Here is a 27,391-nt window from a genome sequence, read left to right as displayed (position 1 = left end):
ACAAATATCATCACATACGTCTTCCCACCAACAGACTCAACCATCACTACATGCCCCCCTGCCTACTTCCTGTGTCCGGACCACCGCTGTATCCACAACTCCTATGTCTGTGATGGAGACCAGGACTGCCTGGATGGATCTGATGAGAAAAACTGTGGTAGGAATCACTATAACTTTACTGTTTATGTTGTTTTTTATTTATGTTGATCATTTGCCTCCTTGCTGAGCCAAATAAATTGATTTTGGGGTTTCTGAATTAGATCTTCACAATTTTTGCTGTGTGTTTTCCCTCTAATCTTTCTTCTTCTTCACTAAAGAGTTTTCCTGTGCCTCCTATGAGTTTGCCTGTGCCAGTGGGGACCAGTGTGTCAGCTCGAGATATCAGTGTGATGGAGTTTTTGACTGCAGGGACCATTCTGATGAACGAGACTGTCGTAAGCTGGCAACACTGACTTAAGCTACATATATTGCAAAATTAATTATGTCAATTGAGTTAATTAGTGATGTAATCATGATTGATTGCACCACTTGAAATTCTGTCAGGTTTATTATTAATAATGTGTTTTATTTTCATTTTATTGTTGGTTTTATCATAAAAATGTCAGAAACGTAAATCAATGAAAATGCTAATTTATAGATAGTACACCTCTCTTGCTGTTCAGTGTTTCAGCTTTCTGTTGGTGAGTTGGTGAGTGAGCCACTGCAGTTTCAGTCAGCATTCTTAAATGTCTGTGGTCTCTACAGCCACTCGAGGTCCAGGGCTCTGCCACAATGACGAATTCCAGTGCCAGACGGATGGTTTCTGCATACCAGGAGAGTGGGAGTGTGATGGCCATCCAGACTGTGAGGATGGATCCGATGAACACCACTCCTGCCCCCCTGTCACCTGCAGATCCAACTATTTCCAGTGTACCAATAAGATGTGCATCCCGACAAGTTGGTTGTGTGATGGCGACAACGACTGCCGGGACATGAGTGATGAACAGAACTGCCCCACTCCTCCGTTTAGTTGTCCATCAGGACAGTGGCAGTGCCCCACTGACCAGGTGTGCATCGACCTGGACAAGGTGTGCAACAGCCAGAGGGACTGCCCCAATGGAGCAGATGAGTCACCTATCTGCAGTGAGTTTGAGAAATAATGTTTCTTGTGTGTGTGTGATCGGAGATGCAAAACAAGATGTAAAACAGCTAAAAAAGAGATGCAAAACGACAACAAACAAAAAAAGAGGTGAAAAACAAATACCAAAAGATTTCAAACAATACAATTCCATTGTTTGAAGTCTTTTTGCTTCTCTTTCTGTCTTTGTGTCTTGTTCCTATGTAGGAGGGATGAGGGGACTATACACGAGTGTGTTCAGGCCCCTTGTTTCATAATCTGTCACTGTCACTGTCATTTCACAAAGACCAAGATGACTGTGCGCTGAATAACGGGGGCTGCAGTCATGGCTGTGTCCAAGGACCTTTCGGGGCTCAGTGCACCTGTCCACCAGGATTTCAGCTGAATGACTCCAAGACCTGTGAGGACATCAACGAGTGTCTGATCCCCGGTTTCTGCAGCCAGCAGTGCTACAATGAGAGAGGAAGCTTCAGGTGCTACTGCTCAGATGGTTACCTCCTAGAGCCTGATGGACGCACCTGCAAAACTGCAGGTAAGCAACAAGCATGGCATTGCAAATAAGTCTGCAATTAAACGATCCTGAATAGATGTAATATAAAAAGAAAATTGGATTTCAAATAATATTCTTCTATTATTAGATAAATATGTTTTTGAGTTGTAAAATAGTAAGATACTAATAAAATTATGTACTACATACAAATAAAGCAGAAGATGTTAGATAAAGATGTAAGTTAAATGAAACAAGATATTTTTCTGCCCGTAGACCCACTAGCAGCTGTACTTTTGGTTGCCAAGCGAAGTCAGATCATCGCTAACCGGATCAACATGAGACCACCCCAGATGCGTCCAGTGATCAGCGGTTCAAGCATCGTGACTGTAGACTTTGACCGCACCACTTCCAGAATCTACTGGGCCGATGCCTCACAGAAGAAGATCTGGAGTGCCAACCAGAACGGCACTGACAGACGAGAAGTAAGAGAAACAATCCCACAGATGCATTAAATCAAAACTGTGCAATATTCTCACTGTGACCAGCGTTGAATGTTTGTGACCTCTCTCTTATTCTAGGTATTCTCTACTGGTCTTATGGTTCCTGAGAGTATAGCCGTGGACTGGGTGGGTCGGAACCTTTATTGGACTGACTCCGTCATGGAGAACATTGAGGTGTCCACTCTAGACGGTCGCTTCCGCAAAGTCCTCCTCACAAAGAATGTTACCAGCCCCCGTGGACTGGTTCTTGATCCCCGAAACCAGTAAGACATGACTTTGTTCTTTTTTTTTTTTTTTTAATATTACCATGTGTTTAGCACTATAATTCTTTATAAAATGGTGTCTTTCAGCACCTTTGAGCCCCTGAACTTTCAGTCGCAAGACATAATAAACAATCAACTCTCATTCCTCCCAGCACCAACCTGATGTTCTGGTCAGACTGGGGTCAGAACCCCAGGATAGAGCGAGCTGACATGGATGGAGCCATGAGACAAGTCATTGTCAGCACTAAGCTCTACTGGCCTAATGGTCTGGCCCTGGACTACACTACACGCAGGGTCTACTTTGCCGACGCCTACCTCAAATATATTGATTACTGTGACTATGACGGCAACAACCGCCATCAGGTCATGGCAAGTGACATGGTGGGTTTAGCCTGATTGGGATATTTTACCCATGGTGACAAATCATTAATCAAAATGAAACAAGATAAAATCAAAGTCACCCATGATTCTTTCTGCCCATTTTTTTTGTAAAGGATTTTTGACCTTTTCTCACATTTACTTCTTACATCAGACAGTATAATGGATGACATGTGAATGGTCATAAGTGTGTACCTGTTTACAAATGTAGGTCAGGGCGGCCCTGAAAAGGAACCCTTGAGCTTAGAATAAAGTCTAAAAGATAAATAAATAATCACCACCCCTCTGCATGCCCACCTCACACCAGGTTCTCCAGCATCCACATGGCATGACTGTATTCGAGGACAGCATCTACTGGTCGGAGCGCTACACCAGCAAGGTGATGAGGACAAACAAGTTTCACGGTGGTAACATCACTACTCTGATGAACAATGTCTACCAACCCATGGGCATCGTTATGGATCATCCCATCAAACAACCAGCAGGTAACTTCCAGTAATTAAACAGCAAATTAACTTTCGTACTTGTAGTTTTGGTTTTGGTTCATATTTAACATGAGAACTGTTATATCTAACAAATGGGATAGTTTGTTGAAGTAGTATGTCAAATGTTGTATTAAGTCTGATTGAAGGTGATATTGTTGTTCTGTCTTTAGCCATCAACCCATGTAGAGAACACCTGTGCAGTCAGCTGTGCCTGCTGTCGGGCCTGAGACCCAGATACTACACCTGCCACTGTCAGTCTGGCTGGAAGCTGGATGCTGATAAACGCACCTGTATCAAAGGTAGGTGTTTAATAGTAGTTTTTATTTTTCACAGTTCTCTCTACGGCAATGTTCACAGGATTTATCCATGTTGAAATCTTGGTATGTATAAACTCTCAGGCTGAATATTAATTTTCTTATTTTGACTGATATTAATTTTGTACTTTTCCTGTTGAAATATATACTCTGACCTACAGCTTGGCACCTTTTCATCATCATGTGTGCTCCTCTCATCATGTGTGCTCCTATTCTGTTCTAGACAACGCTCCCTTCTTGATGGTGGTGAGAGATTCTGTGATTTTTGGCATTCCTCTGGACCCCACTGACCCATCCAACAACGCAATGGCCCCTGTATCTGGCATTAGCCAGGGGCGGGACATCGAATTTGATGACCAGGAGCAGTTTGTCTATTGGGTGCAGGGCACTGTGAGTGTAGGCCTTAAGTTGAACACTGGATAAATGCATTATGATATATAATGATTTTAATGTGATACAAAGACAGCTTTTGGTTTGTTTTCATGCACAGTGATTTTGTTGTAACATCAGGGTTCTATATGGCGAGTGAAAACCAGCGGTACCAACAGGTCTGAGTTTGCTCCAGCTGCTTTCATGGGTTCACCAAGTGGTCTGGCTTTTGATTGGATAGGCCGAATAATGTATTACACCAATCCCACTGCTAAAGCGATAGAGGTGAGCACCTTCCGAGACAAAAACAGAGCCCAAAATCTCCAAAACTGTCTTCCAGTTTTTGCTTTGTCATTATGCAAATAAATAAACAAAACTTAACAATTGTACTTAGGTTATACGTGTTGATGGAAACCAACGCTATAGGAAGACCCTCATCGCCTCTACGGGCAAACCGGAGGGAGCAGGAGAACCTATTGGAATAGCTCTGGATCCAGTCAGAGGGTAAAGCATCTGTTCACTGAGAAAAAAAAAAACGTGTTGTCTTATTTGAATTAAATAGCATGGGCAAAATGAGAGGAAGAAATCCTAAAGTTTCTGTTACTGTGGGTAAAATGGCCAGACATATTTAGATGCTCATCCTTATGTCTGTGTTTTTGATGGCAATGAACAATATTTATTAATTTACACATGCTCACTGCCACTGGAAAGACTCAAGCAGCAGACGAGGACACGAGTAGTGTAAATTGAGCAGACAGTATCTGGCTGACAACGTTGGTGAAAATGTTTTTTTCTGTATATTCTCAATAGATCTGCACACACAACCAGAGTGAAAACCTCCGACACTTGGTGCAAACAGTGCATAAGGACTGACTCACCTATCTGAAACCTCTTCAGCTGTTTCACACATTTACACTTTCCCTCTACAGGAAATTGTTTTGGACAGACAAGGGTTCGGACAATGGTGTTCCTCCCAAGGTTGCCAGCGCTGATATGGACGGAGGCAATCTCAGGAACCTCTATACGGGAAACATGGTGAACATAGGATTCATCACTGCTGACATCTCTGCCAGGAAACTGTACTGGGGTGTGGCAGGCTCAGGGGTGGTATGTACAGCGTACATTAAATGTTGGTCGAAAAATGATGCTGGACATTTCAGCTACTTTCAGCAGCCTCTTTGCCCTCCTTCTTTTTCTTGCCCAGATCGAAAGTGGCACCATGGATGGAGTTAGCCGGGTGACAGTGGTAAGTGGTCTGTCCCATCCATGGGGGCTGACGATCTACCAGAACCATCTCTACTACACTGACCTGGACTATGAAGTCATTGAGAGAGTGGACAAGGACACCGGTGCCAATATGGTGGTGATGAGGAGCGGCATGTCTGGCTTGCGTGCTCTCAAAGTGCACGCCAGAGACAGTACGTGGATTCGTGGGTTTTTAATTTAATGCAGAAGTGTCTGTCCTTGAGGTTTTCTGGTGTTTTCATCCAGACTGTTTATTATGCAACAGATAATTATTGCCAGTGAGGGAGCGAGCGGGAGCTTAGTGTCCTCCTCAAGGACAGCACACAGCAGAAGCATGGGCACCACTTGTGTTTCATCTTTTGAGTGTAGCTTTTGTGTTGATAAGGCCTTGTACCATTACAGTCGTCATAGTTCTTTCTCAAAAGAGAACTAACTTTTTTCTGAGATTTCTCTCTCTTCTGATTTCACCTGTGTGTGTGTGTGTCAGTGTGCCATTCATCATTTATAAGAAAAAACAAGTTAATAAGATGGTGGTAAATAGAGAAAGGAATACCTTTATATCCTGAGTAATGCATAGTAGCAGTATCGCACATTTTTTTGGAATATATTTTCATGTATGCAGATGCTAAATAAATAAACAATACATAAATGCTCAGGTGGTAATGATAAGAATAATAAACTTTCAAGAAGACAAGCTTCTGAGGACATTTTTCTCAGTTGATGAAAATGAAAGATTTTCTCTTACATACCACTGAAAATGTAAGTCGAAGATTCTGCACAGCACAAATATATCTTGTTTGAAAAATGTCCAATATGAGAAACCATTGCATTGCACCTCTTTCCCTTCTTTGAGTGCAGTTCAGTTGTTCAGTTCCTCTACATTAATGTGGTCTCATGTCATCCATTAATGCTCAGCAGCACCACTCTCTTTCTCTCTCCTGCCTCAGACTCAGCAGGGACCACTAATGCTTGCAGTTCCAACAATGGGGGCTGTCCCCACCTCTGTCTGCCCAAACCAGACAATCAAAAGACCTGTGCCTGCACCACAGGCTTTTACCCCTCTCAAGATGGATCCCGCTGTGAACAGTATGAATCGTTCGCCATTGTTTCCACCCACAAGTACATCCGTGGCTTCCACATAAACAGCTCAGACCACTCTGAGGCTATGGTGCCCGTTGGTGGACGTATGTTGGCTTCATATTTTTCTGATTTATGTTATTTGAGTCTGTTTTGCATGCTGTTCAACCTTTTCTAGTAATTGCTAATTATAAATACCACGTCATCAATTACAAGTAGCATTTTTTTTCTCTTCTGCAGCTTCCTACTCCATTAAGGGCAAGCTGGACCTCCACATTGAATCTGGCTTTATGTACTGGACTGACAACGCCACCTCCACCTCGTACAGGGGCATCTTCAAGGCCAAAACAGATGGAGGGGGTTATGGCAGTGTCATCACCTCAGGCGTTGGAAGAAAAGGCATCCAAGGCCTCGCTGTGGACTGGGTTGCAGGTATGAAGCCACTCAACCATACAACCATCCCATCATTCATCCATTACCTTTACAAGGAGGCATTAGGAGCAAAGCAAATTAAGTGTATTCATTTCATTCAGAACTACAGCTATATTACCCTAACATATTTCCCTGTCAAGCACTACACCTGGGTATCTCTCTGCTTACAATGATGTTCCCATTCCCTTCTTTCATGTGTTGCCTTTCACTTCTTCAGGTAACCTGTACTTCACCAACGCCTTTGAGAGTGAGACCTTCCTGGAGGTGCTGGCTATCAACACCACCTACCGAATGGTTCTCCTCAAGTCCTCCCAGGACCAGTTCCATGACCTGGCTGTCAACCCCAAGCTTCGCTACCTCTTCTGGACTGACAGTGGCCAAACACCCAAGATTGAGCAAGCCCTGCTGGATGGCACCAACCGCACAGTGTTGGCATCAGAGAGCCTAGCATCACCTCGTGGCCTAACCATTGATTACACTAATAACTTCCTCTACTGGACAGATGATGTTCTTGATATGATCTCCCGCATGGCCGCAGACGGCACACAGAGGCAGATTATCAGGTATGGGAGCCGATATCCGTCTCCTACAGGAATGGCTATATTTGGAAACTACATGCTGTGGGTGGATAAAAAGCTTGGGAAGCTTTTCCAGGCCAGTAAAGACCCAGCCAATACTGACCAGCCAGAGGTAAGATTTAAATTAGCTTTAAAAAGAATTTGCTTTATTTGTGATATTCCATTGAAATAACTGAATAATTCAGGTAACATACACAATATATGGGAACAAATATTACAGGGACTCTTGTCAATTTATGTCCAAAATTTCTTCTTGTTATAACCATGTACAGTGATATTGTTAAGTCCAAAATAGTTTTATGACATCTGCACTAAAGCTGCAACTAATGATTATTTTTAGTATCAGTTATTTTACAGATTATTTTCTCAAATAATTGATTCATTGTTATGTACACTCTATGTTGCAGCACAATGTTACAACACATGGTAATGACATGACGTGTCTTGTTTTTTCTCACCAATGATCCAAAACCCAAAGATAATGAGTTTACAATTAGGTAAAAACATTTTGGCTAATTTATTTTTTGTCAATCAACGAATGGATTCATTATTTCAACTCTGGGCTACATTTGCTTGAAATGTACTAATTAGCATCATAACAGTTGTGTTACAGTAAAAAAGTGATGAAGTAGGATCAAACAACCGAGAGTAACTAACAGAGTCAGTTCAGAACAGTTAGTAATCTTCCTATTAATGTTCTGTGCTTTTCCATTAAATAACAAATTATTTATTTACGATGTTACCAGGTCATTCGAGACAGTCTCGATGGACTGATCGATGTCACCGTCTTTGATCCTCACAACCAGCCCACATCTGCCAACCAAGTGGGCTTTAACCCATGTCAGGAAGATAACGGACGCTGCCAGCAGTTCTGCTTCGCCATGCCCGGCCAGGAGAAACCAAAATGTGGTTGTGCACATGGGTCACTCCTTAGTAACGGAGTGACGTGTGGTTATGGACAGGATGAGTTTCTAGTTTTCACCACAGACTACACACTTAACAGCCTGAGGTTAGACCCTGCAGATCACAGCGCTCCCATTCCAACGATGAACTTGGGCTACAATTTGATGGCACTGGATTATGACTTCAAGGAGAAGCGAATTTTCTTCGCCCAGTACATGGGGATAGGTCGAAGCAGGATTGCCTACATCACCACAACATCCGTCACCAGCCCGCCTGTCATCATAGCTGCAAGTGAGTCATTGCTTTCTTGTAACATGTCATCTTACTGTGTTATTGTTGGCTGTATTGTTTGTCCTCTCTCACCCAGTCTGTTTCATTTCTATGTTTCCTTCATGGTCGTTTTTGTCTCTTATTATTTCAATAACCTCTCCTCTTTGTTATACTGCACAGATTTGGATGATCCAGAGGGGCTGGCATATGACTGGATCAACAAGCGTCTCTACTTCACTGACTACTACAGGCGTAATGTCCAGGCCATAGGGGTGGATGGGATGAATCGCTCCATCATTGCCCACGCAAACCGTCCCAGAGGCATTGTTGTCGACCCCTGCTATGGGTAAAAGAAACCAGCTTTTATTTCACTAGCAAATGTCTACACATTGAAAATTGTTTTGAGGTATTAATGGTGTGAACATCATTAAAGTATATTGATGAGTTCCCTTTCCTCACTTCTCTCTCGCTCTGCTCTTTCTGCCCAGTTACCTTTACTGGACTGACTGGGGCAGCCCGGCTAAGATTGAGAGGGCCACACTGGGTGGAAACTTCCGGACTGCTATCATCAACAGCAGCCTGACAACACCCAATGGCCTTTCTTTGGATTACAAGGAAAGGATGCTCTACTGGGCTGATGCCTCACTGTATGTTCAGTCTTTTTAATATATGATGTATATACATAATTGCTGAAGATCCCCTGCAGCTCAGATTTCTTTCCTCCTTACCCTCTTCCTACAGAGACAAGATAGAGCGGTCTACTCTGACTGGTGAGAACCGACAAGTGATCGTGCAGGGGGCCCTCTACCCATATGCCATGACCGTCTTCCAGCAGGACATTTTCTGGACCGACTGGACTGAGAGAGCCGTCTTCAGGGCTGGAAAGGACGATGGCTCTGGCTTTGCGGTGCTGGCCCAGGACCTGCAGTACCGACCAAACGACATCCACGTTTATACTGCATCCAAGCAGGAGAGCTGCTCCAGCTCTTGTCAGCAATTCAATGGGGGCTGCAGTCATGTCTGTGTTCCCGGTAAGAGAAAACATGGATGGTAATGAACAAGGCACTGAATCGCTCACTAAATAATATAAAAAGACATACAGTGCTACTAAATAAAAAGACAGTCTCTCTATTCTCAGTTATTAAATTCCTTCACCTCCCTTATTCTCTCCTGCAGGTCCACTGGGCCCAGAGTGCCAGTGTCCTCATCAGGGGAAGTGGTACCTGGCCAACAATGGCAAAGACTGCATCCAAGACACAGGGAAACGCTGTCAGCCAGACCAGTTCACCTGTCTCAATGGTAACTGCATCTCAGCACGCTGGAAGTGTGATGGCTACGACGACTGCCAGGATAAGTCGGACGAGCTGGAGAGAGTGTGTGGTAAGAAATGAATTTCAATCTGACATGGACATTCTGTTTTTGGCTTTGACCATTTTATCCCCTGCTGCTTAACAGGGAATGTAAACTTGTTCAGCTGATGGATTCCAGATGTAACTCACTCTTATAAAGAGAGTAAGCAGAAAACCTAAAACATAAACATCATGTTTAGGAAATTAATCTTGAATCTGTCGTTCCTCCTGCGCAGCCTTCCACACCTGCTCAGCTATGGACTTTACCTGTGACAATGGGCGTTGCGTGCCGCTCAGCTACACCTGTGACTACACGGATGACTGTGGTGACAACAGCGACGAAAGGGACTGCCCCTTCCCCACCTGTAACCCCGCTACTGAGTTCACCTGCGCCAACGGACGCTGCATCAGTGCATCCTTTGTCTGTGACGGCCACAACGACTGCAGAGACAACGCCACCTCGGACGAAATCAACTGCCGTGAGTGGTGACTGGGCTGACCCAGGGATTGATTCATGAACTGAGGAATTGATTATGGTTGATATTGCAACAGCACGCTTAAGAATAAGCTTGAATTTGCTGATTTAAGTCTCGAGGCAGTGATTCTTCAGCATGAGCAAAGATCTCCTCTTCCTCAGTAAATACAGTTGAAGCAAGGCCTTTTTCAACAGCTGATAGTTGAACATTATGTATGAACATTTGTACTAGGCACCTTCAAGATGTGTTGTTAAATAAGAAGCATGTGTCTATTGTCAAAGGACTGACATTTACCCTGTGTCTACGATCTTGTGCCCTCCTTGGCCCTCTCCAGCTGACAGGACGTGTCCCTCTGGCCAGGTGAAATGTGACAACACCAACATCTGCATCTACCCTGAAAATCTGTGCGATGGCTACAACAACTGTGGAGACAACAGTGATGAGAATCCTCTCTTCTGCGGTAAGTTGAAAACTTCAGCATCTGTCTTATCACTGAGTGAGTGAGAGAGACAGAGAGACCTGCTGGTAAGAACTCTATCACCCTCAGAGTTCATGTTTTACCAGGTGAGCACGAATATATATATATATATATATAGACACAGATCTAAATCTATGAAATTGCATTTTTGTCTTACTCCACTACAGCTGGTCGCACATGCTCTCCAGACCAGTTCCGCTGTGATGGAGGGAAGTGTATCCCTAAATCTTGGGTGTGTGACTCCATCAGAGACTGCAGTGATGCGACAGATGAACCTCCATCCTGTGGTCAGTTCTCTGCAGTTTAATTTGATTATAATTTTTTAGCTGACAGGTACAAGTTACGTTCCAGAAGCATATTCACAGTAGTAGTGCGATATGACGTTATTAGATCGTGAAGGATTAGAAAGTGCTGACGATCTGCCAGAGGAGAGAGATCGTATTATCGTCTATAGGGCGCATTTTATTAATTGCAGCTCTACGCTTGCGCACAGACGCACGAGAAGTTTTTTTTTTTCCTTGGGTAACAGCCCGCTTCACGTGAACATGACCAACCAATCACGGCGAAGTACGAGCAGTGCTGGGTTTTTTTGCTAGCCTCGTTGTTTTTAATCAAGGTGTAGCGGTTAGCTATGGCCGACAACGGAAGTTGGGGAGTTGGTCCCCAAAAAGAGCTCCACTTCAGTTGTATGGAACTGGTTTGGGTTTTCTCCAAACGACAAAGCGCAAACAAGTGTCATTTGCAAAGTTTGCACAGAGAAGGTTCGAGCTTCGGGTGGCAACACAACGAACCTCTTTAACCACCTGAAGAGGCAGCATCCGAAACAATGTGCTGAGAGCCAAGCAGCGAGGCCAACCACACATTAGCTAGACGGCTAAAGACATTACACAGAAACAACCAACTATAACACAAGCCTTTGATAAAAGCACGCCATATGAGAGAAGTAGCAAACGGTGGAAAGAGGTGACTTTTTTGTCTTTAGGGCTACGTTTTTACATAGAGAATAGTTTGGTTCTAAATTAGCTTCACTGTAATTCACAGTCTTGGTAGCCTGATGGGACTTTCTGACTTGTTACTCATTAGTGGTCCATGAATAGAGTAGATCACTTCATGCCTTTTGGAAATGATTTCGCTTTGTCTGTTCCTGTGCAGAGGATCAGATCAGGACATGCAGTCCCAGCCAGTTCACTTGTACCAATGGAAACTGCATCCCCCAGTCACTGGTCTGTGATGGCAACAGTGACTGCTGGGATAACAGTGATGAAGCTCCTGAACTACAGTGCGGTAAGAATGCACATTTATTTATTACCCTGTGTGAGGGTAATGTTGGTGACCTATTTATTTTGTGCAGTGTGGACATGTATGTATATAGTCTCCCTAAGACCCTTCTCATCCTCTCTGTCCCCTGCAGGAGAACGTACCTGCAGTTCCAACCAGTTCACCTGCCCGACCTGGTACCCCGGCAACCCGCGCTGTGTGCCCTTAAACTTTGTGTGTGATGGGGAGAAAGATTGTGCCAATGCGGCTGATGAGCTCCAGAACTGCCCCAATCGCACCTGCCATATGAACGAGTTTGCCTGTTCCAATGGACTTTGCATCCTTCTCCCCTACCAGTGAGTAGGAATTGTGTGTTAGTGAATAAAATTATAAATAAAATACTTTTTTACCAGTCCAGAAACTATTTCTTTTGTCATTGAATAATAAATTACTCCTCTCCAGCTGTGACCGTGTAAACGACTGTGGGGACGGCAGCGACGAGCTGGGCTGTACCTACGACACATGCAGCAGCAACCAGTTCACCTGCGGTAACGGAGCCTGCATCTCCGCCTCCTTCACCTGCGACGGAGAGAGCGACTGCATGGACGGTTCAGATGAGGCGGACAGCTTGTGCACGACGCCCCAGCCCACCTGTTCTCCCCAGCAGTACATGTGCAAGTCCGGCGAGTGCATTGACAACAACAAGGTGTGCAACGGACAGAAGGACTGCCAAGACAACAGCGACGAAAAAGGCTGTGGTGAGAGACACGCAGAAATTTAACTATTTATAGATGTAAATAAATCTGAGTCATCTCTCACATTTTATTGTTTAATTCAGTAGAAACAAACAAAAAGGTTTCTTTCCAAATTAGTACACATTTTGAGAAGATTATTCTCTATCCTTAATTTTGCAATTGGGGAAGTTTTGTGGACCAAAATATTCCTCCAGTCTTTTAAAAACATTATATTTTAAGGAAAGGTTGTGCTTGTGCTTGTTTTCTATCCTATTAGTAGTGAATGTTTGAATTTCAGTTAATAGTACAAATATCAAATTCAGTTTAATCAACTGATGTCTCAAGTAATGTATCTGTGTCACCTTCTTTCCTCTTTTTTTCTCCGCCTCGTCTTCGTTCTTCGTTCTGTTTAGGAGTCAATGAGTGCCGCAGCCCTTCGGTCCACAGGTGTGCCCAGCTCTGCACCGACACCCTCACCGGTTACTACTGCTCCTGCCACCCAGGCTACCGACTCATGCCAGATGGCAAAGCTTGTGAGGACCTCAACGAGTGTCTCAGCACACCGGCCGCCTGCAGCCAGATCTGTGAAAACTCCGTTGGCTCGTATTACTGCAAATGTGCCCCGGGGTACATCCGGGAAGCAGACGGACGCACCTGTCGTCAGAACAGTGGCATTGCTCCATACCTGTTGTATAGTAATCGCTACTACATTCGCAATTTGACCACTGATGGGTCACATTTGAGTATAGTCCTGCAGGGGCTATCCAATGTGGTAGCATTAGATTATGACCACTATGAGAAGAGGCTTTATTGGCTAGATGCAGGGACAGGAAAGATCGAGAGGATGCGTTTTGACGGGACCGACAGGGAGACGCTGGCGGATAATGATGTAAGAGGAGCTGAAGGCCTGGCGCTGGACTGGGTGGGCAGGTGTGTGAAGTGGGAGGAATGTCATTGTTAAAAATCTTCTTGTTAATGAATGATATATTATTTAATAGCTTATTGAACACCAAGCATTTTAAATCAAAGATATATTTGTGTGAAAAATAATTTTCATTTTGCAGAAGAACTTTGTTACTGTAAGTCATTTTTTTTTCAGTTACTTTTTTTTTAAACACTGTTGCTATGAGCATTGAATCAATCAGTTTCTCACCAAAACAACGCGGCAGGGATGTTAATGGAAACCTCTTGTGCCTGCTGCAGGAAGTTGTACTGGGTGGATGGTTATTACGGCTCAGTGCATGTGATGGAGCTGGATGGGCGCTACCAGAAGAGGCTACTGTCAGGGGAGTTCACAGATGGAAATACCACTTACGTAATCAGTCGACCTCGTGCTGTCGCTGTCAACCCTAAATATGGGTACTAACACGCACATTCACACCCACACACACACACACACACAAACACACACAGAAGCTCTTGGCTCTTGACACCAAAACCAGATGTTTAGAGTTGTTTAATATTTTTTCCTATCAGACTTTTTTGTTGCACTGGAAAGAAGAAATAGAATATCAGGTGTTACTGGCTGTTTGCTACAGTTTGCTCTTAAATTGTTTGTTGAAATCTTCCCCCCTCCCTTCTGTTCTCTCCCTTTCTTTCCTCCTTTTTTTCCCCAGATGGCTGTACTGGACCGACTGGGGTGACACAGCATATATTGGCCGAGCTGGCATGGACGGAAGCAATGTCAGCGCCATCATCACAACCAAGCTGGAGTGGCCTAATGCTCTGACCATAGACTACACCACCAACAAGATCTTCTTTGCTGATTCCCACCTTAACTTCTTGGAGTGAGTTAAGAGATTCAGACAGGACTCAGTATTAACTATGTTTCAAGAAGGCTCTACAACATGAACTGACCCTTCACTGTATCAACCTTCAGCTTTGCAGACATGGACGGCCAGAACCGACACCGGGCCATTTCTGGTACTCTTCCTCATGTCTTTGCTGTTTCCCTGTTCGAGGACTGGGTCTACTGGACAGACTGGAACACACACACTGTGGAGAAGGCCCACAAGTACACTGGCGAGCAGCGTACAGTCATGGGGAACAACACACATCGGCCCTACGACATTCACGTCTACCACCCCTACAGGCAGCCTCGGAGTATGTAAATCAGAACTGTACATGTTTATATTCCTATTGTCGCAATAGATTGCAGCTCAAAATGCACCACACAGTTAATTTTAAATATCTTATTTCACAGGTGAAAACCCTTGCTCGTCCCATCACCTCACCTGCAGTCATCTGTGTCTGATTGCACCTGGTGGGCAGCAAGCTTCCTGCCAGTGTCCTGATCACTTCATTGGCCTCTCAGTGGGCTTCAAGATCCAGTGTGTCGCTGACTGCTCCAGCACCCAGTTCCGCTGTGGGGACAACGAGAAGTCAGTTTGACATAAAATCATCTGTGATTCCCATTTCACACTCGTCACAGTTCTCATCAAGTATCTCTCCAATAATATTTATAATGTATACACACCTATTACAAATTAACACAAAAACAAGTTTAAGTTAGTTTTAAGTTATATATAGTTTTATTCCATTTTCCAAATACATTTTCTTCTCTATACAAAGGTGGAAATTATCACTGACATCCAGTTAGTATTATGGTTTTGTTTTGGTTTAGTGATGGGCTTTTAATATATTTATAAAAATACACCCTATCAGACTTTGTCAAGGTCCTGGACTTATTTTATACTTATTACTTTCTTAAAATGTTTTTCTTATTTCACATTTTTGTCCCTGGTGCTTTACATAGTTAACTCATCTTTATCAAAGAGAAGACAGGCATGCCTGTCAGTAAGATGTATTACAAAATAAACTAAAAACACTGAATCATGGGAAACAATTGATAAAAGCTGACAAGGTAAGAAGTATCAAAGGCATCCAGAAAAATAAATAATTTCATTAAAGGTGAACGGTTGTGAAAAAAACTTATCGTATCAATGAAGTAGAAGGAAAATAATTTTTAAAAAAATCTTGCAGATAAATTTTAGATTTATTTTCTAGAAACTAACCTGCTTTTGCAAACATTCTTTTGTTGTTTTTTTTAGGTGTGTTCCAATATGGTGGAAGTGTGATGGCCAGTCGGATTGCGGTGATGGCTCGGATGAACCTCAGACCTGCCCCCCCCGTTACTGCCCCATCGGCCAGTTCCAGTGTCAAGACGGTAACTGTACCTACCCGGGCTTCATCTGCGACGGCCACTCGGACTGCCCTGACAGCTCGGATGAGGATGCTGCGCTCTGCAGTAAGATGATTAAACTTTTCTTTCCTGTGTTAAAAATTCAGGACCAATTTCAGGAGAAGCCTTCACACTCATACTTAAGGCAAAATGTTAAGTTTTAAAACACTAGTCAAACCGCAGTTTGTCCCTGCAGGTGACCACCGATGCCAGGAAAACCAGTTCCAGTGTAAAAACAAGAAGTGCATCCCTGTGTCCTGGCACTGCGATGGAGTAAATGACTGTTCAGACGGCAGCGATGAGGACCCAGAGATTTGTGCACAGAGAACCTGTCGGCCAGGACAGTTCCAGTGTGCCAACAAGCGCTGCCTGCCATCGAGCTACGTGTGTGACGCCCAGGATGACTGTGGAGACGGATCTGATGAACCATACGAAACCTGCAGTAAGTGGAATATTAGGAGATGGCAGTATTAGTCAGTTAAGGCCCTGGTGAAACAAGAACATGATACAATTCATTATTTAACCTGATGATTCCACATTTGATCCTCTCATCTCACTCTCACTCACCATTCTCACCTCTTTCCTCATGTCTCATGTGTCCTCTGTCTCTGTCCCGTCCAGTGGGTCCAGACTACAAGTGTGACCCTGACACTGAGTTCTCCTGCAAGACAAACTACCGCTGCGTTCCCCAGTGGGCCCGCTGCGACGGCACCAACGACTGCATCGACAACAGCGACGAGCAGGGCTGCGGTCAGTGTTTATGTCTTAGTTGAGTCCATGTCAAATCTAATGCAGGACAAGGACCAAATTAGGAAAAAAAAAACCCAAGGAATTTTGAAGGAGAACAGAGATTTTTCTCCATTGGAAAGAGGAACTGGAATCTGGAAATGAAAATCAGGGATTTACTTTTTAAATCTTAAATGCCAGCATGCAGTCATAGCACCCTTGTTCATTGACCACATGTTGAATCAGCCTTTTAATCCGTCTCCTTCTGACTTTATCCTTCAAACAGAGGAGGTGACCTGTGATCCACTGGGAGATTTCAGATGTGACAACCACCGCTGTGTTCCCATCCGCTGGCAGTGCGATGGCACCAACGACTGCGGCGACGGCTCAGATGAGAGGAACTGCCGTGAGTGTACTTTTCACCCTGATACGTTTCAGTACCACTGCAAAACACCAGAGGTATCATCTAAACCTTTACTATGTGTAGGTTGAGTGAACAGTAACACCTCATTCTGATCTCATACTGTGACTGTGATTGTGGTCTATAGAGCCAAGGCCTTGCTCTGAAAGTGAGTTTCGATGTGACAACGCGCAGTGCATCCCTGGAAACTGGGTGTGCGACCATGACAACGACTGCGGAGACAACTCAGATGAGCGAGACTGTGGTGAGCGGGACGCTGCGCACAAATTTGCTCTCTCAAAAATAACCTCTGTCACAAACACCACATGCTAAAGTCCTGGCTCTCTTCCAGAGTTGCAGACGTGTCGTCCAGGTTGGTTCCAGTGTGACTCAGGTCACTGTATCCCCGCTGCTCTGCAGTGTGATGGCCGGCCTGATTGTCAGGACCTGTCAGACGAGACCAGCTGTCGTAAGTAAACAACATGAAAATCAATGGCAAACCACCTGCAGCATTTTAGTGCACTGCGAATATACTTTTTGTGTGTGCCCACATGTCCTTAGTCTTTAATTATTAAATGTCTAAAATATGCTGCAGTAGAGCACAAGCAACTAAAGAAGCAGGCTAGATGCAGGTTTTAAACAGTTTAATCCAGTCATCTTATGTAGATGTCAACCTGAAATTGAACATCATCCAAAATGTCAATAATAATTGTCCTTTACTCTGTAAAATTGTATGTAACCACACTTTTTCCCCTACCCCGACAGCTACTCGTTACCCAGGGGGCCGTTGGTGCCCTCAGAATCAGTTCCAGTGTGCAAACCGTCTGTGTGTGAGCCAGGGCTGGGTGTGTGATGGTGCTGACGACTGTGGGGACCGTTCTGATGAACAGCTCAGTTTATGCTGTGAGAGTCGTTTTGTTTATTGCATGTGGTGACGTTTGTATTTATAAGTTTGTATTTGTATTCTTTCTGTATTTCATTGTTAATATTAGATTACTATCAACTCAGATTTGTGTTCATTTGGACAGTGAACATCACCTGTGAGATGCCGTCCAGGTTCCGCTGTGCCAATGGCTACTGCATCTACTCTGGCCTGCTGTGCAACCAGAAGGACGACTGCGGAGACGGCAGCGATGAGAGAGCAGAACTCTGTATGACTCTCACACACACGACACAATCTATACAGTTTGTCAGGGCTATTATACATCAAACACATTCCCCAGATCAAAGACCAAAGTCGGAATCACTAAGCTATTCAAATGCTGTCATTTGAAAAAGTTACAGCCAATTTGCAAGTATACCTGTGAACCATACGTGGAGTTCACTGAGGGGAAGATCAGAATCAGCTTTACTGGCCAAACATCCAAGGAACTTCAATATGCACTGGACAAACATATAGACTGACATACAGCTAAGCAAATAAGCAAACTTGAACTGCAACTGATAATGCAAACATGAACACACACACACACAGATAAACATAGATACACATATTGTGTATAGATGTATTGTGTCTCTATGTGTTTTGTGTACACTACAATACTGTTGTTGTGTTAAAATGCCTTTTTCTCCCTTTTTTAAACACAACCGTAATCTGATTTGTAAGAAGTTCAGGATCGGCAAATGCACCACTAATCATCAGTTTCTGGGCTCACCAAGGATTAGTCCCAACAGCACTAATGCTTCCTGAACCTTCCTCTCTAAGGCCAGTGAAACGGGGAAATTCCAAAACGACATCAGTGTCTGCGCCGAAAAACAAAGCCTGAAACATACAAGGGATAAGGAAGTAGTCTGTTTTATGGAATTGTTACACAATCAGCTTAAACATCAATCAGAAAATTATTTTGAGAGGAGATTAAATAGTTAGGCTCAGAGCAAAGGTGGACATTGGCCTGCTCATCTAAATCCATTTGTTTTTAGGGAGGAGAGAGTAAATCCTGGGGGGAAGACACTGAGAAGCCTTCAGCTGAATTAGTAATTTAGTGGATATTATACAGTATGTGGTCATGTTAGAGTTTATAAGTATGTGCCTGCACTCTGAGTATTTGACTGTGTGAGAAAAAGTCCACATATATGTGTCTACGTGTGTCTATGTGCATGGGCTTGTGGGTGTTTAATCTAGTGGGAAGTCCATTCACAGTTGTTCTTTTGTTGTGTTTTTGACAGTTGGGGATTGAAGAGCGTTACTGCAGAGAAAGCTCTGAATTCAGTGTTAGATTAGTGGAGGCGGACATGTTTCCACAGACAGGGTGTGCACCCACTCAACCTTCCCCGCATACTTGTGTTGATGACTCCATCTGATTGTTTCCATCTCAGGCCGCGAGCCCACGCTGCCCCCCTGCACACTGGAAGAGTTTAAATGCACCAATGGACGCTGCGTGGCCCTGCCGTACGTGTGTGACCACAATGACAACTGTGGGGACCGCACTGATGAGCTAGGCTGCAGTGAGTAGCACAACAAAACACTATTTCACCTTCTGGCAATATCCTGTTTCAATGTCAGTTTAAAGTCAGTTATTAAATGTTGAAAAAGCACTATGAATCTTTGTGGATGACAAAAGTGTAATTTAAGCAGAGATTAAAGATTGTTGATGTTGTTGTCAAGACAACAGCAGCACAGACCAAAAACAAAACCAAAAAAAAAAAAAAAAACATGGACTGTATAATACCAAGAAAAGGATTTCATAATCATGACATACGTATTGCATAAGTGCGATAATGTGGTCTGACTTTTATATGGTTCAGTTCTGACCATCCATCCTTTGATTTTCCACTGCTTATCTGGGGCCGGATTTTGACCCAATTATGAGTTGGTGTCTCATAATTATGAGTCAAGATCTTGTAATTATGAGGTGTGGATCTCACAATTATGATCATTCTTGTATTTGAGATAAGTTTCTCATAATGATGATGGATGTCACGATTGTCATAATAATGCATTTTGCTTTTAGTTCCACTTGTACCTGCTCTTTCTGGGGCCATAACACTTCATGTGGACAGAAATATCTTGTTGGCTGATATATTTATTCACATGAAGTGCAGCAAATCCTTTTGGGCAGATAACTGGATTGTGGTCAATAGCTGAATTATTATTCTTCCCTTGTAAACAAAGTAAGTAGGTGCTCATATTTGACTCAAGACAGAAGCTGTTTTGAATGTGTTAGAGAGCGTGCTCTGTGTCGCCTGGCTCCAGATTTTGGCCATGATCGCAACTGTGAGGAGAAGCTGTGCCAGCACGAGTGCACCAACCTGAACGGCACCGGCTTCATCTGCTCCTGTAGACCCGGATACAGAGTGGACCCAGACAGCACCTACAACTGCTTGGGTACTCACACACCCACACACCTTTTCTTTCACTCATACACACGAGTGCACATGGATGAACACATCATCAATATTTCTCTAACAACATCATTATTCCAGCCAAAGATCTGGTGGGTAAAACCATGAAACAATGTCCAGAGGTTTACTTTTCCCTTTCAGACATCAATGAGTGTGAGGTGTACGGCACCTGTCCTCAGGTCTGTAAGAACACCAAAGGTGGCTACGACTGTGAGTGTGCCCCTGGATACCGGAAAGTGGGGAACGGCAACATGTGCGAGGCTATAGGTGAGAACACCACAATGCAAGCCTTGTGTGTAATTTGCATTATTAACTTTACAAAGTATGGTTATAATCTGTGGCTTCTTTTGGAAAAACATAGAATGGATGTTAAATAAAAATGAAGATGCAGCCTCCATGGTAGAGAAACTGCTCCTTGAAATGCTTATGAACAGGGAGACTGAATGTTTGTTTAGTGTAAACGTCTGTGTCATCATTAGGAGCGACTCCCCTGCTGCTTCTACCAGAGAACATTCGTATCAGGAGGTTCAACTTGCAGACCGAGGCCTACCACGACTTCCTTCAAGAAGAGGAGCATATCATGGCGCTGGACTATGACTGGGACCACAACAACACTGGATTCAGTAAGACAGCCACACGGATTACTACTAGATGTTGCAGAGAAAGACAAAAGACAACTGGGTCCTTTCTTTGAAGCACAGTAACAAATCTTACATCTTGCTTGATGATGTCTTTGTGCTTTCTCAGGTATGGTGTACTTCACTGTGGCCAGTAAGGACTCTGTGCCAGGTGCCATTAAGAGAGCATACATACCGTCAGTGGATGATGGCAGCAACAACATCGGTGCTGCTGTTGACCTCGGCATCAAATACATCACCAGACCAGACGGCATCGCCGTGGACTGGGTGGGCAGGTTCGTTTGTGCTGACATTACCGAAGTACTTTCAGTATTCTGGTGCCTTGAGCTTAATCATAGTTTGTCTGTTGAAACGATTTTTTACGTTTACATTTTTTTTTCTCATTTTAGAAACCTTTACTGGGCAGACTCCAGGGTGAAGAGGTTGGAGGTGGCCATGTTGGATGGACGCTACAGGAAGCACCTAGTCAAGACTGAGCTGGGTCACCCATCTGCTGTGGCTGTCAACCCACGACTGGGGTAAGAAAGACAGGGCTACCCCACTTGACTGTAAGGCTGTTTTACAGATTGAAGTAATTTAGGGAGTTAATTGTCTTTGAGGCAGTTCAATTATGTTTTTGTCTCAATTTGTACATCTACAAATGACACTCCTGGTTTAATTTCTGAAAATCATTTGCTAGTAGGTTTGTGTGAAACATTTATCGACTTTTCTGAATTTAGAATGGTAACATCCGTTTTTATTTTTCTTATGCAAATTCAAACTACAGCAGAAAAAAACGGAGCATCTAGCTGCAATGCTGTTGTGTTTATGTGAGTGCTCTGATCTCTGCCGTGTTTCTGCAGGATGTTGTACTGGGCAGACCGTGGGGATGCAGCCAAGATTGAGTGCTCTTGGCTGGATGGTCAGGAGAGGAAAGTCCTAGTGGCAGACGGCCTGGGTTGGCCCACTGGCCTGTCCATTGACTTCACCAATGGTGACAGGATTTACTGGTCCGACTCCAAGGAAAGCCGCATAGAGTCTGTCCTGCCTTCAGGAGAGGAACGCAGAACTGCCGTCTACATAGGTGAGGATTAGGGAAGACAGTCATTGAAAAGCCTGAAATGAGATGGTAAATGTGAGGCTGTAAATTTAAGAGGAGGAATATGCTCATGTAGATGGTAGATGTAGAATCTTGTGTGAGAACTGTTTCCATCAGTTCAGTTTTTTTCTCGGGACTTTGTTCTTCTGGTAGTAAAGCCGACATTTTGTTGCACTTGTGTAGATGTGAGAAACCCCTTCAGTGTGACCGTATTCGAGGACCATGTTTACTGGAGCACTCAGGAGAAAGGCGAGGTGTTCCGGCAGGACAAGTTTGGTCGCGGAGCCAAGACCAAGCTGCTGACTGCCGGGCCCTGGCTGACCCAGGTCTCTGTGTACCAGCAGCAGAGATACAACTCCATAGCCAGTAAGCTGCACACTCCGGTCTTTTCAGATGACCATTTTGAATTTTAAACTTTAAACCTGACAGTAAAATGTGTTTGTACGTCCTGCGCTTTAACTTTTTGAAATGGAAGAATCAAAGCTACTTTTCTTTTCTTGTCTCTGCAGTGAAGAATCCGTGCAAGGGAACCTGCAGCCACCTGTGTTTGCTGCGACCGGGAGGTTACACATGTGCCTGCCCCGAGGGCACCAGCTTCATCCCTGGCAGTAACACTGAATGCGATGCTGGTACGTAAATAAATTAATAAATAGCTGCAGAATGTGTCAAAAAAAAAAAAAGATGCATCACGTATTGAAGTTGCAGAAATTAATTGATGATCTTACTTACAGTAATTATTGAGTTGATTTTGATTTTTTTTAGTTAATGGTATGAGATATCCAGCAGAAACATCTAGTAAAGAAGTTATACAATATGAATGCAAGGAAAAATACCAGAACAATAATAACCACTTTGTCTTAATCACAGTGGGCACAGTGGAGAGAGAAAAACTTTGGAAAAATGGACCAAACAGTTGTATCTAAAAACTGAAATTACATCCCAATCTACAACACACTGATAATATTTTTTTCTGCCACAGGAAATCATTTTGTAAAGTTAAAATAATTGGTCATGTGAAACATTTCAGGGTTTGATCCACCGCCTACCATGCCACCACCGTGTCAGTGTCAAAACGGAGGCACCTGCTATTTTGACAACAACAAGGCTCTCTGCAAGTAAGAGGTTTCTTTTTTTTGTTTGTTTTGTCTTTACAGCTAGAAATTTTAAATGAACTAGAAAGCAAACCCATAACCTCATGGGTACTCATAACAAACTGATGCACACACAAATGCATTAGTTCATTTAACAGTTACTGTAAGCAAGAGTAGTGCTTTGAAATGTTGAAACTCTAATGTTTGTATTTTGGTTCGCAGATGTCCTCCAGGTTGGAAGGGAGAATACTGCCAGACAAAAATATCTGATGTGGTCGCGTACTCATGTACATATGATTTTATAGTCAGAAATACAACATTACAACATTCAAATTCAATTGTAACTGGTAAACTTGATCTTATTATTTAGAAGCTGCCTTTTGTCCCTCTTATGTCCGTGTCTCTCCGTCACAGTGGGAATAGCCATCGGGGTGACAGTGATCATTGTGGTCCTGCTAGTTGCTCTGGTCTATGCTGCAAGGAAGAAGTCTAACCTGCTGGAAACACTGCGGAATAACTTGCCCTCCATGCCCAGTGTGCCCAGTGTGCCCAGTATGCCCAGTATGCCCAGTATGCCATCTATACCCACACTGGCAAGCTTTAGGTGAGATGGAGCCAGAAGAGAAAAGATAGACTAGATGCTTGTTGCTGTCACATAGTTAATATCTACATCTGTTAATCTGTTACAGCTGAATGACGTACTATTTGTGTGTCAACTATTTTCAGGAATGGTTTGAGTCGAAATGCACCGCAAACAGAAGGCAGTAAAACAAGCACCAATTCCGAAGCGGTCAGTAGCAACCACTCAAGGCAAAACCATTTCATCAACAGCCAATCATCAACTCTTAAGGCCTCGTATTGTTATTTACTTGTTCTGTCGACTTGTTGTCTGATGTCAGGGTCCCTGCACGTCTGTGTCCATGGTGGACGCAAAGGGAAAGAGTTTTGAGAACCCAGCATATCAAGCTGGAGAACAACTCGCCTCCAGCAGCACGGTGACGACCACCTCTGCTCCTGGTGGAACAAACAAGGTCAATAAACAACAAAATCACTGCTCGTCTGGAGACTGCAATGATTCTCCTCACGCTGTACCTCCTTTTGCTTGGTGTTTGCGTATACTGTATTTGACATGGTGACATTTCGCTGCTGTGCTGAAGGGCAATATTGTCAACATACTTTTCCTTTACAGCAACACACAAATTAATTTTGCTATGAACTTACTGTAATTGTACCTGCTGTTTTTGTTTTGCATAAAAACATTTTTTTCTCATGAGAAAATAGAAAACATGATCCAAAAACATTGCTTCAATGCAACGCATCACTGAAGAGGAGGTTTTATATTTTGATATGTTTGGATTTGCTCAGTCTTGTGATTCTGTGTTTCCTCCCTCAGGAGAATGTTGATAATCCCTTGTATATGGAAGAGGTTCAAGTTGTGAACGAGCCCACCAGAACTGCAAACAAACCTGCCACTGCCAGCAAGGTTGGTTTCACATCCATTGCCTACTTTAAGTCAGACCAAATGGTTTTCATCTTATAATTCAAGGCTTTAAATGCAGAGACTGAAAAAGTTATTGCACAATAAATCTTATTGTAGATGTCAAAATAGTGAAATGTAGCTTTTGGGTTTTACTGACGGAAACCTTGAGAGTTTTTATTTGTCTTGTTTTGCGATGATCCTCAACTAATATGATATTCCTTCAAACTGTTAGGATTTATTTTTCTTGTGGTCGTTTTAGGAGGCTTTTGAGGACCTAGCACACAGGTCAGAGATAGAAGATGTTGACGTCACTCCTGCACAGCCAGCTGCTACGAGTGCACAGGTAGCCATGGAAACACATGTCAAAACGTTACCACTCAATGTCTGCCAACGTGAATAATTACGTGTCCTGAATGTTGAAAATGCGCAAGTAAAGGTCTGAAATGAAAAACATCTAAGTGGGCAATTTTGTCCGAAGCTTTCTCAGAGTAGATGTTAAGGCAGTAAAATCTCTGAGTGTGTGGGGATGGTTTTTTTTGCATCTGTGATTATATAGTCATTCAGTATGTGCTCAGTTTTTGACGCATTGCATTTCCTGTCTTTCCCAGCAGTTTGAACCCATTGGGGATGACGATTTTCTGTCTTTCAAAAATCCCACATACACGGTGAGTTCAGAATGACAAGAAGAAAATAGTGAATGTGTCAGGGGGATGAAACAGGATTAAAAGGCAGCTTTAAGTGTCTCAAAACGCTGTCTGTTGTTCTAGGTGGATTTCACAAGATCTAATTTAAATATATTTGTACTTGTACTTTTTTGCTTCAATCTTATAGGAAATTCACAGCTTTTCCTGCATTATGTAACATGACTTTGGTCAGGAACAGACTCACACGGTTTGTTCTGATGAAAATGCAAGATGGTTGCATTTTATATTAAAATACTGTAAACGGCATTAATATACAGCGGGGTTCAAAAGTCTGAGGCACATAAATCAGCTTGGAAACCATATATCATTGTCATTGCCGCCCTTCTTGTTAATCATTCCAGCAGGAACATGCACAACCACTGGCTCCTGAATCTGACATTTGAAGTCACCTCTACATCAGAGATTAGACTGGACCACATTTCAATGACTGAACCCTCACTGTTGAAATAACAGCATGTGCATTTCAACAAAGTGAACACTGCAAACACTGAAAGACCTGGAACAAATCAACCAGGAGAGTTTGTAAAAGAAAAAATATATTTTGTGCCAGATAAATACTTAACTTTCATTTCTTTAATTATTATGTAGTTGTGTAAAAAAAAAGATGTTTGACATGATTTATTGGAACAAATTCATTAACTGAATAAAGCGAGTAACACCTCCTAAATGCTGTGTCTATGATTAATAGTTTGTTGTGTATCTAGACTAAGACCCTGATACTGAACTCTTCATTTGATTAAACAAAGAGCCATCCTATCTGTCATGGGATGGTGGGTCAGTGCGCGTATCACAGGAGGATCTGTTGTGACGACAAGACTGACGTTCCCACTGGTGTAATTCACTCACTCATCACAGATAGGACTCCGATCCCCAGCTACTGTATCTGACCCACTGAGCTAAGATGAAATGCTTTGTCATCATCCATCTAATCACACAGAGAGACACAATTTCAGACTGCGATCACGGGGCTGCAGCAATGATTCTGCTCATCCTCTCACTCTGTCTGAACACATCAAGGTCTCATTGAGCTTGCAACAACTAGGCCGACCAACAAAGGGACAAAAGAAAAGTGAAAAAGGCGGAAAAGGGGATCGAACAAGTGGATAGAAAGAGTGGAAACAATAGGGAATGAGGGATGCACAGAGGGATGCACAGAGGGCTGTGACCAGTGTGTTTCTGTGTTGCTGGTTTGTGATTCATAGTTGGTTTTCACTCTGTCCATCACAAATCATCATCACCAAAACATGCACCGTACCATTCCCTGAAAGCCACACAGACATGGAGGGAGGGGATGAATAGTAGGGAATAGAGGGGCGGACACAACAGACATGCAGCTTGCTGCATGTGTCCTCACGGTGCTGCCTTCACGGGCTGTCTGAAATTGTGTAAATTCTCTGTTCACATGAATGATCCAACAATGAATTTTAAAATTCCTCAATGGCAAGAAAGTTGTAGTGAAAAAGTTCAACAGTTAAATGACATGTTCACTGGAATGCCCGGTTACAAGAGAGGTCGCTGTGGTGAGTACAGTCACTTGTATTTGGGTGAATAAAAAAGGAATTTAGGGCAATTACCTTTTTACTTCTTTAACATCCCACATTTGTTGCACAAATGCCATCACAAGGAGGATGAACTTTTTCTTCCCCATTCAAAAGCTCAGTTGGTGGGGAGTGTCCAACAATGACACAAACTGAGCATTTAAAGCAATTAGTCATTAATAACATCTTTTTTTTCCTGGCAGAAATAGATTTCCACTTCTATTTTGCATTTTGTGCAAACATTTGTGTATATGATGGGTCCATATTTCCACTTTTTGTGTTTTTTTTTTTCCAGTTGTAGCAACATCACTTCCTACATGATTTAATTTCATGTGGGAATTTAACATTTCAGGATGTGAATCTTGGCTTACGAGGAACACTTGAAGGCAGCACGGAGAGAACGAGGCAGAGAGAGAGTGAGGGAGACTGGGATAACTGACTGACAGAGGGGGAAGGGGAGGCTCATTGAGCGTTAGATTGGACGGAGCGAAGAATTAA

At 43.3% G+C, this 27,391-nt stretch overlaps 1 protein-coding gene across 1 annotated transcript in view; it reads left to right on the top strand.

Moving 5' to 3' along the window:
- Positions 1-25,832, top strand: part of lrp2b (low density lipoprotein receptor-related protein 2b) — a 34,745-nt gene extending 8,913 nt beyond the window's left edge. Inside the window, exons 23-81 of the mRNA XM_041067114.1 lie at positions 35-157; positions 318-434; positions 745-1,122; positions 1,404-1,649; positions 1,881-2,089; positions 2,186-2,370; positions 2,523-2,751; positions 3,056-3,233; positions 3,404-3,532; positions 3,771-3,937; positions 4,058-4,201; positions 4,311-4,420; positions 4,846-5,023; positions 5,121-5,334; positions 6,109-6,345; positions 6,479-6,670; positions 6,888-7,360; positions 7,995-8,442; positions 8,602-8,767; positions 8,910-9,068; positions 9,163-9,452; positions 9,598-9,801; positions 10,007-10,249; positions 10,581-10,706; positions 10,892-11,011; positions 11,877-12,008; positions 12,136-12,337; positions 12,444-12,739; positions 13,129-13,645; positions 13,919-14,074; positions 14,332-14,502; positions 14,595-14,818; positions 14,919-15,096; positions 15,766-15,962; positions 16,093-16,338; positions 16,518-16,646; positions 16,909-17,028; positions 17,171-17,287; positions 17,375-17,491; positions 17,788-17,925; positions 18,051-18,173; positions 19,339-19,467; positions 20,216-20,347; positions 20,506-20,631; positions 20,844-20,987; positions 21,112-21,277; positions 21,392-21,520; positions 21,845-22,065; positions 22,264-22,446; positions 22,590-22,709; positions 23,108-23,195; positions 23,394-23,458; positions 23,586-23,775; positions 23,898-23,961; positions 24,071-24,202; positions 24,565-24,654; positions 24,911-24,994; positions 25,260-25,316; positions 25,697-25,832. Of these exons, the coding sequence (XP_040923048.1) occupies positions 35-157; positions 318-434; positions 745-1,122; positions 1,404-1,649; positions 1,881-2,089; positions 2,186-2,370; positions 2,523-2,751; positions 3,056-3,233; positions 3,404-3,532; positions 3,771-3,937; positions 4,058-4,201; positions 4,311-4,420; positions 4,846-5,023; positions 5,121-5,334; positions 6,109-6,345; positions 6,479-6,670; positions 6,888-7,360; positions 7,995-8,442; positions 8,602-8,767; positions 8,910-9,068; positions 9,163-9,452; positions 9,598-9,801; positions 10,007-10,249; positions 10,581-10,706; positions 10,892-11,011; positions 11,877-12,008; positions 12,136-12,337; positions 12,444-12,739; positions 13,129-13,645; positions 13,919-14,074; positions 14,332-14,502; positions 14,595-14,818; positions 14,919-15,096; positions 15,766-15,962; positions 16,093-16,338; positions 16,518-16,646; positions 16,909-17,028; positions 17,171-17,287; positions 17,375-17,491; positions 17,788-17,925; positions 18,051-18,173; positions 19,339-19,467; positions 20,216-20,347; positions 20,506-20,631; positions 20,844-20,987; positions 21,112-21,277; positions 21,392-21,520; positions 21,845-22,065; positions 22,264-22,446; positions 22,590-22,709; positions 23,108-23,195; positions 23,394-23,458; positions 23,586-23,775; positions 23,898-23,961; positions 24,071-24,202; positions 24,565-24,654; positions 24,911-24,994; positions 25,260-25,316; positions 25,697-25,738 (10,490 nt within the window). The 3' untranslated portion in view covers positions 25,739-25,832. The remainder of the gene's footprint in view (positions 1-34; positions 158-317; positions 435-744; positions 1,123-1,403; positions 1,650-1,880; positions 2,090-2,185; positions 2,371-2,522; positions 2,752-3,055; positions 3,234-3,403; positions 3,533-3,770; positions 3,938-4,057; positions 4,202-4,310; positions 4,421-4,845; positions 5,024-5,120; positions 5,335-6,108; positions 6,346-6,478; positions 6,671-6,887; positions 7,361-7,994; positions 8,443-8,601; positions 8,768-8,909; positions 9,069-9,162; positions 9,453-9,597; positions 9,802-10,006; positions 10,250-10,580; positions 10,707-10,891; positions 11,012-11,876; positions 12,009-12,135; positions 12,338-12,443; positions 12,740-13,128; positions 13,646-13,918; positions 14,075-14,331; positions 14,503-14,594; positions 14,819-14,918; positions 15,097-15,765; positions 15,963-16,092; positions 16,339-16,517; positions 16,647-16,908; positions 17,029-17,170; positions 17,288-17,374; positions 17,492-17,787; positions 17,926-18,050; positions 18,174-19,338; positions 19,468-20,215; positions 20,348-20,505; positions 20,632-20,843; positions 20,988-21,111; positions 21,278-21,391; positions 21,521-21,844; positions 22,066-22,263; positions 22,447-22,589; positions 22,710-23,107; positions 23,196-23,393; positions 23,459-23,585; positions 23,776-23,897; positions 23,962-24,070; positions 24,203-24,564; positions 24,655-24,910; positions 24,995-25,259; positions 25,317-25,696) is intronic.
- The last annotated feature ends 1,559 nt before the right edge of the window (positions 25,833-27,391 follow it).

The sequence above is a fragment of the Toxotes jaculatrix genome, chromosome 21 (genome assembly GCF_017976425.1).
Source record: "Toxotes jaculatrix isolate fToxJac2 chromosome 21, fToxJac2.pri, whole genome shotgun sequence".
Classification (NCBI taxonomy): domain Eukaryota; kingdom Metazoa; phylum Chordata; class Actinopteri; family Toxotidae; genus Toxotes; species Toxotes jaculatrix.
The sequence above is the reverse complement of the archived record's forward strand: the minus strand, read 5'-3'. Positions and strand labels throughout refer to the sequence as shown.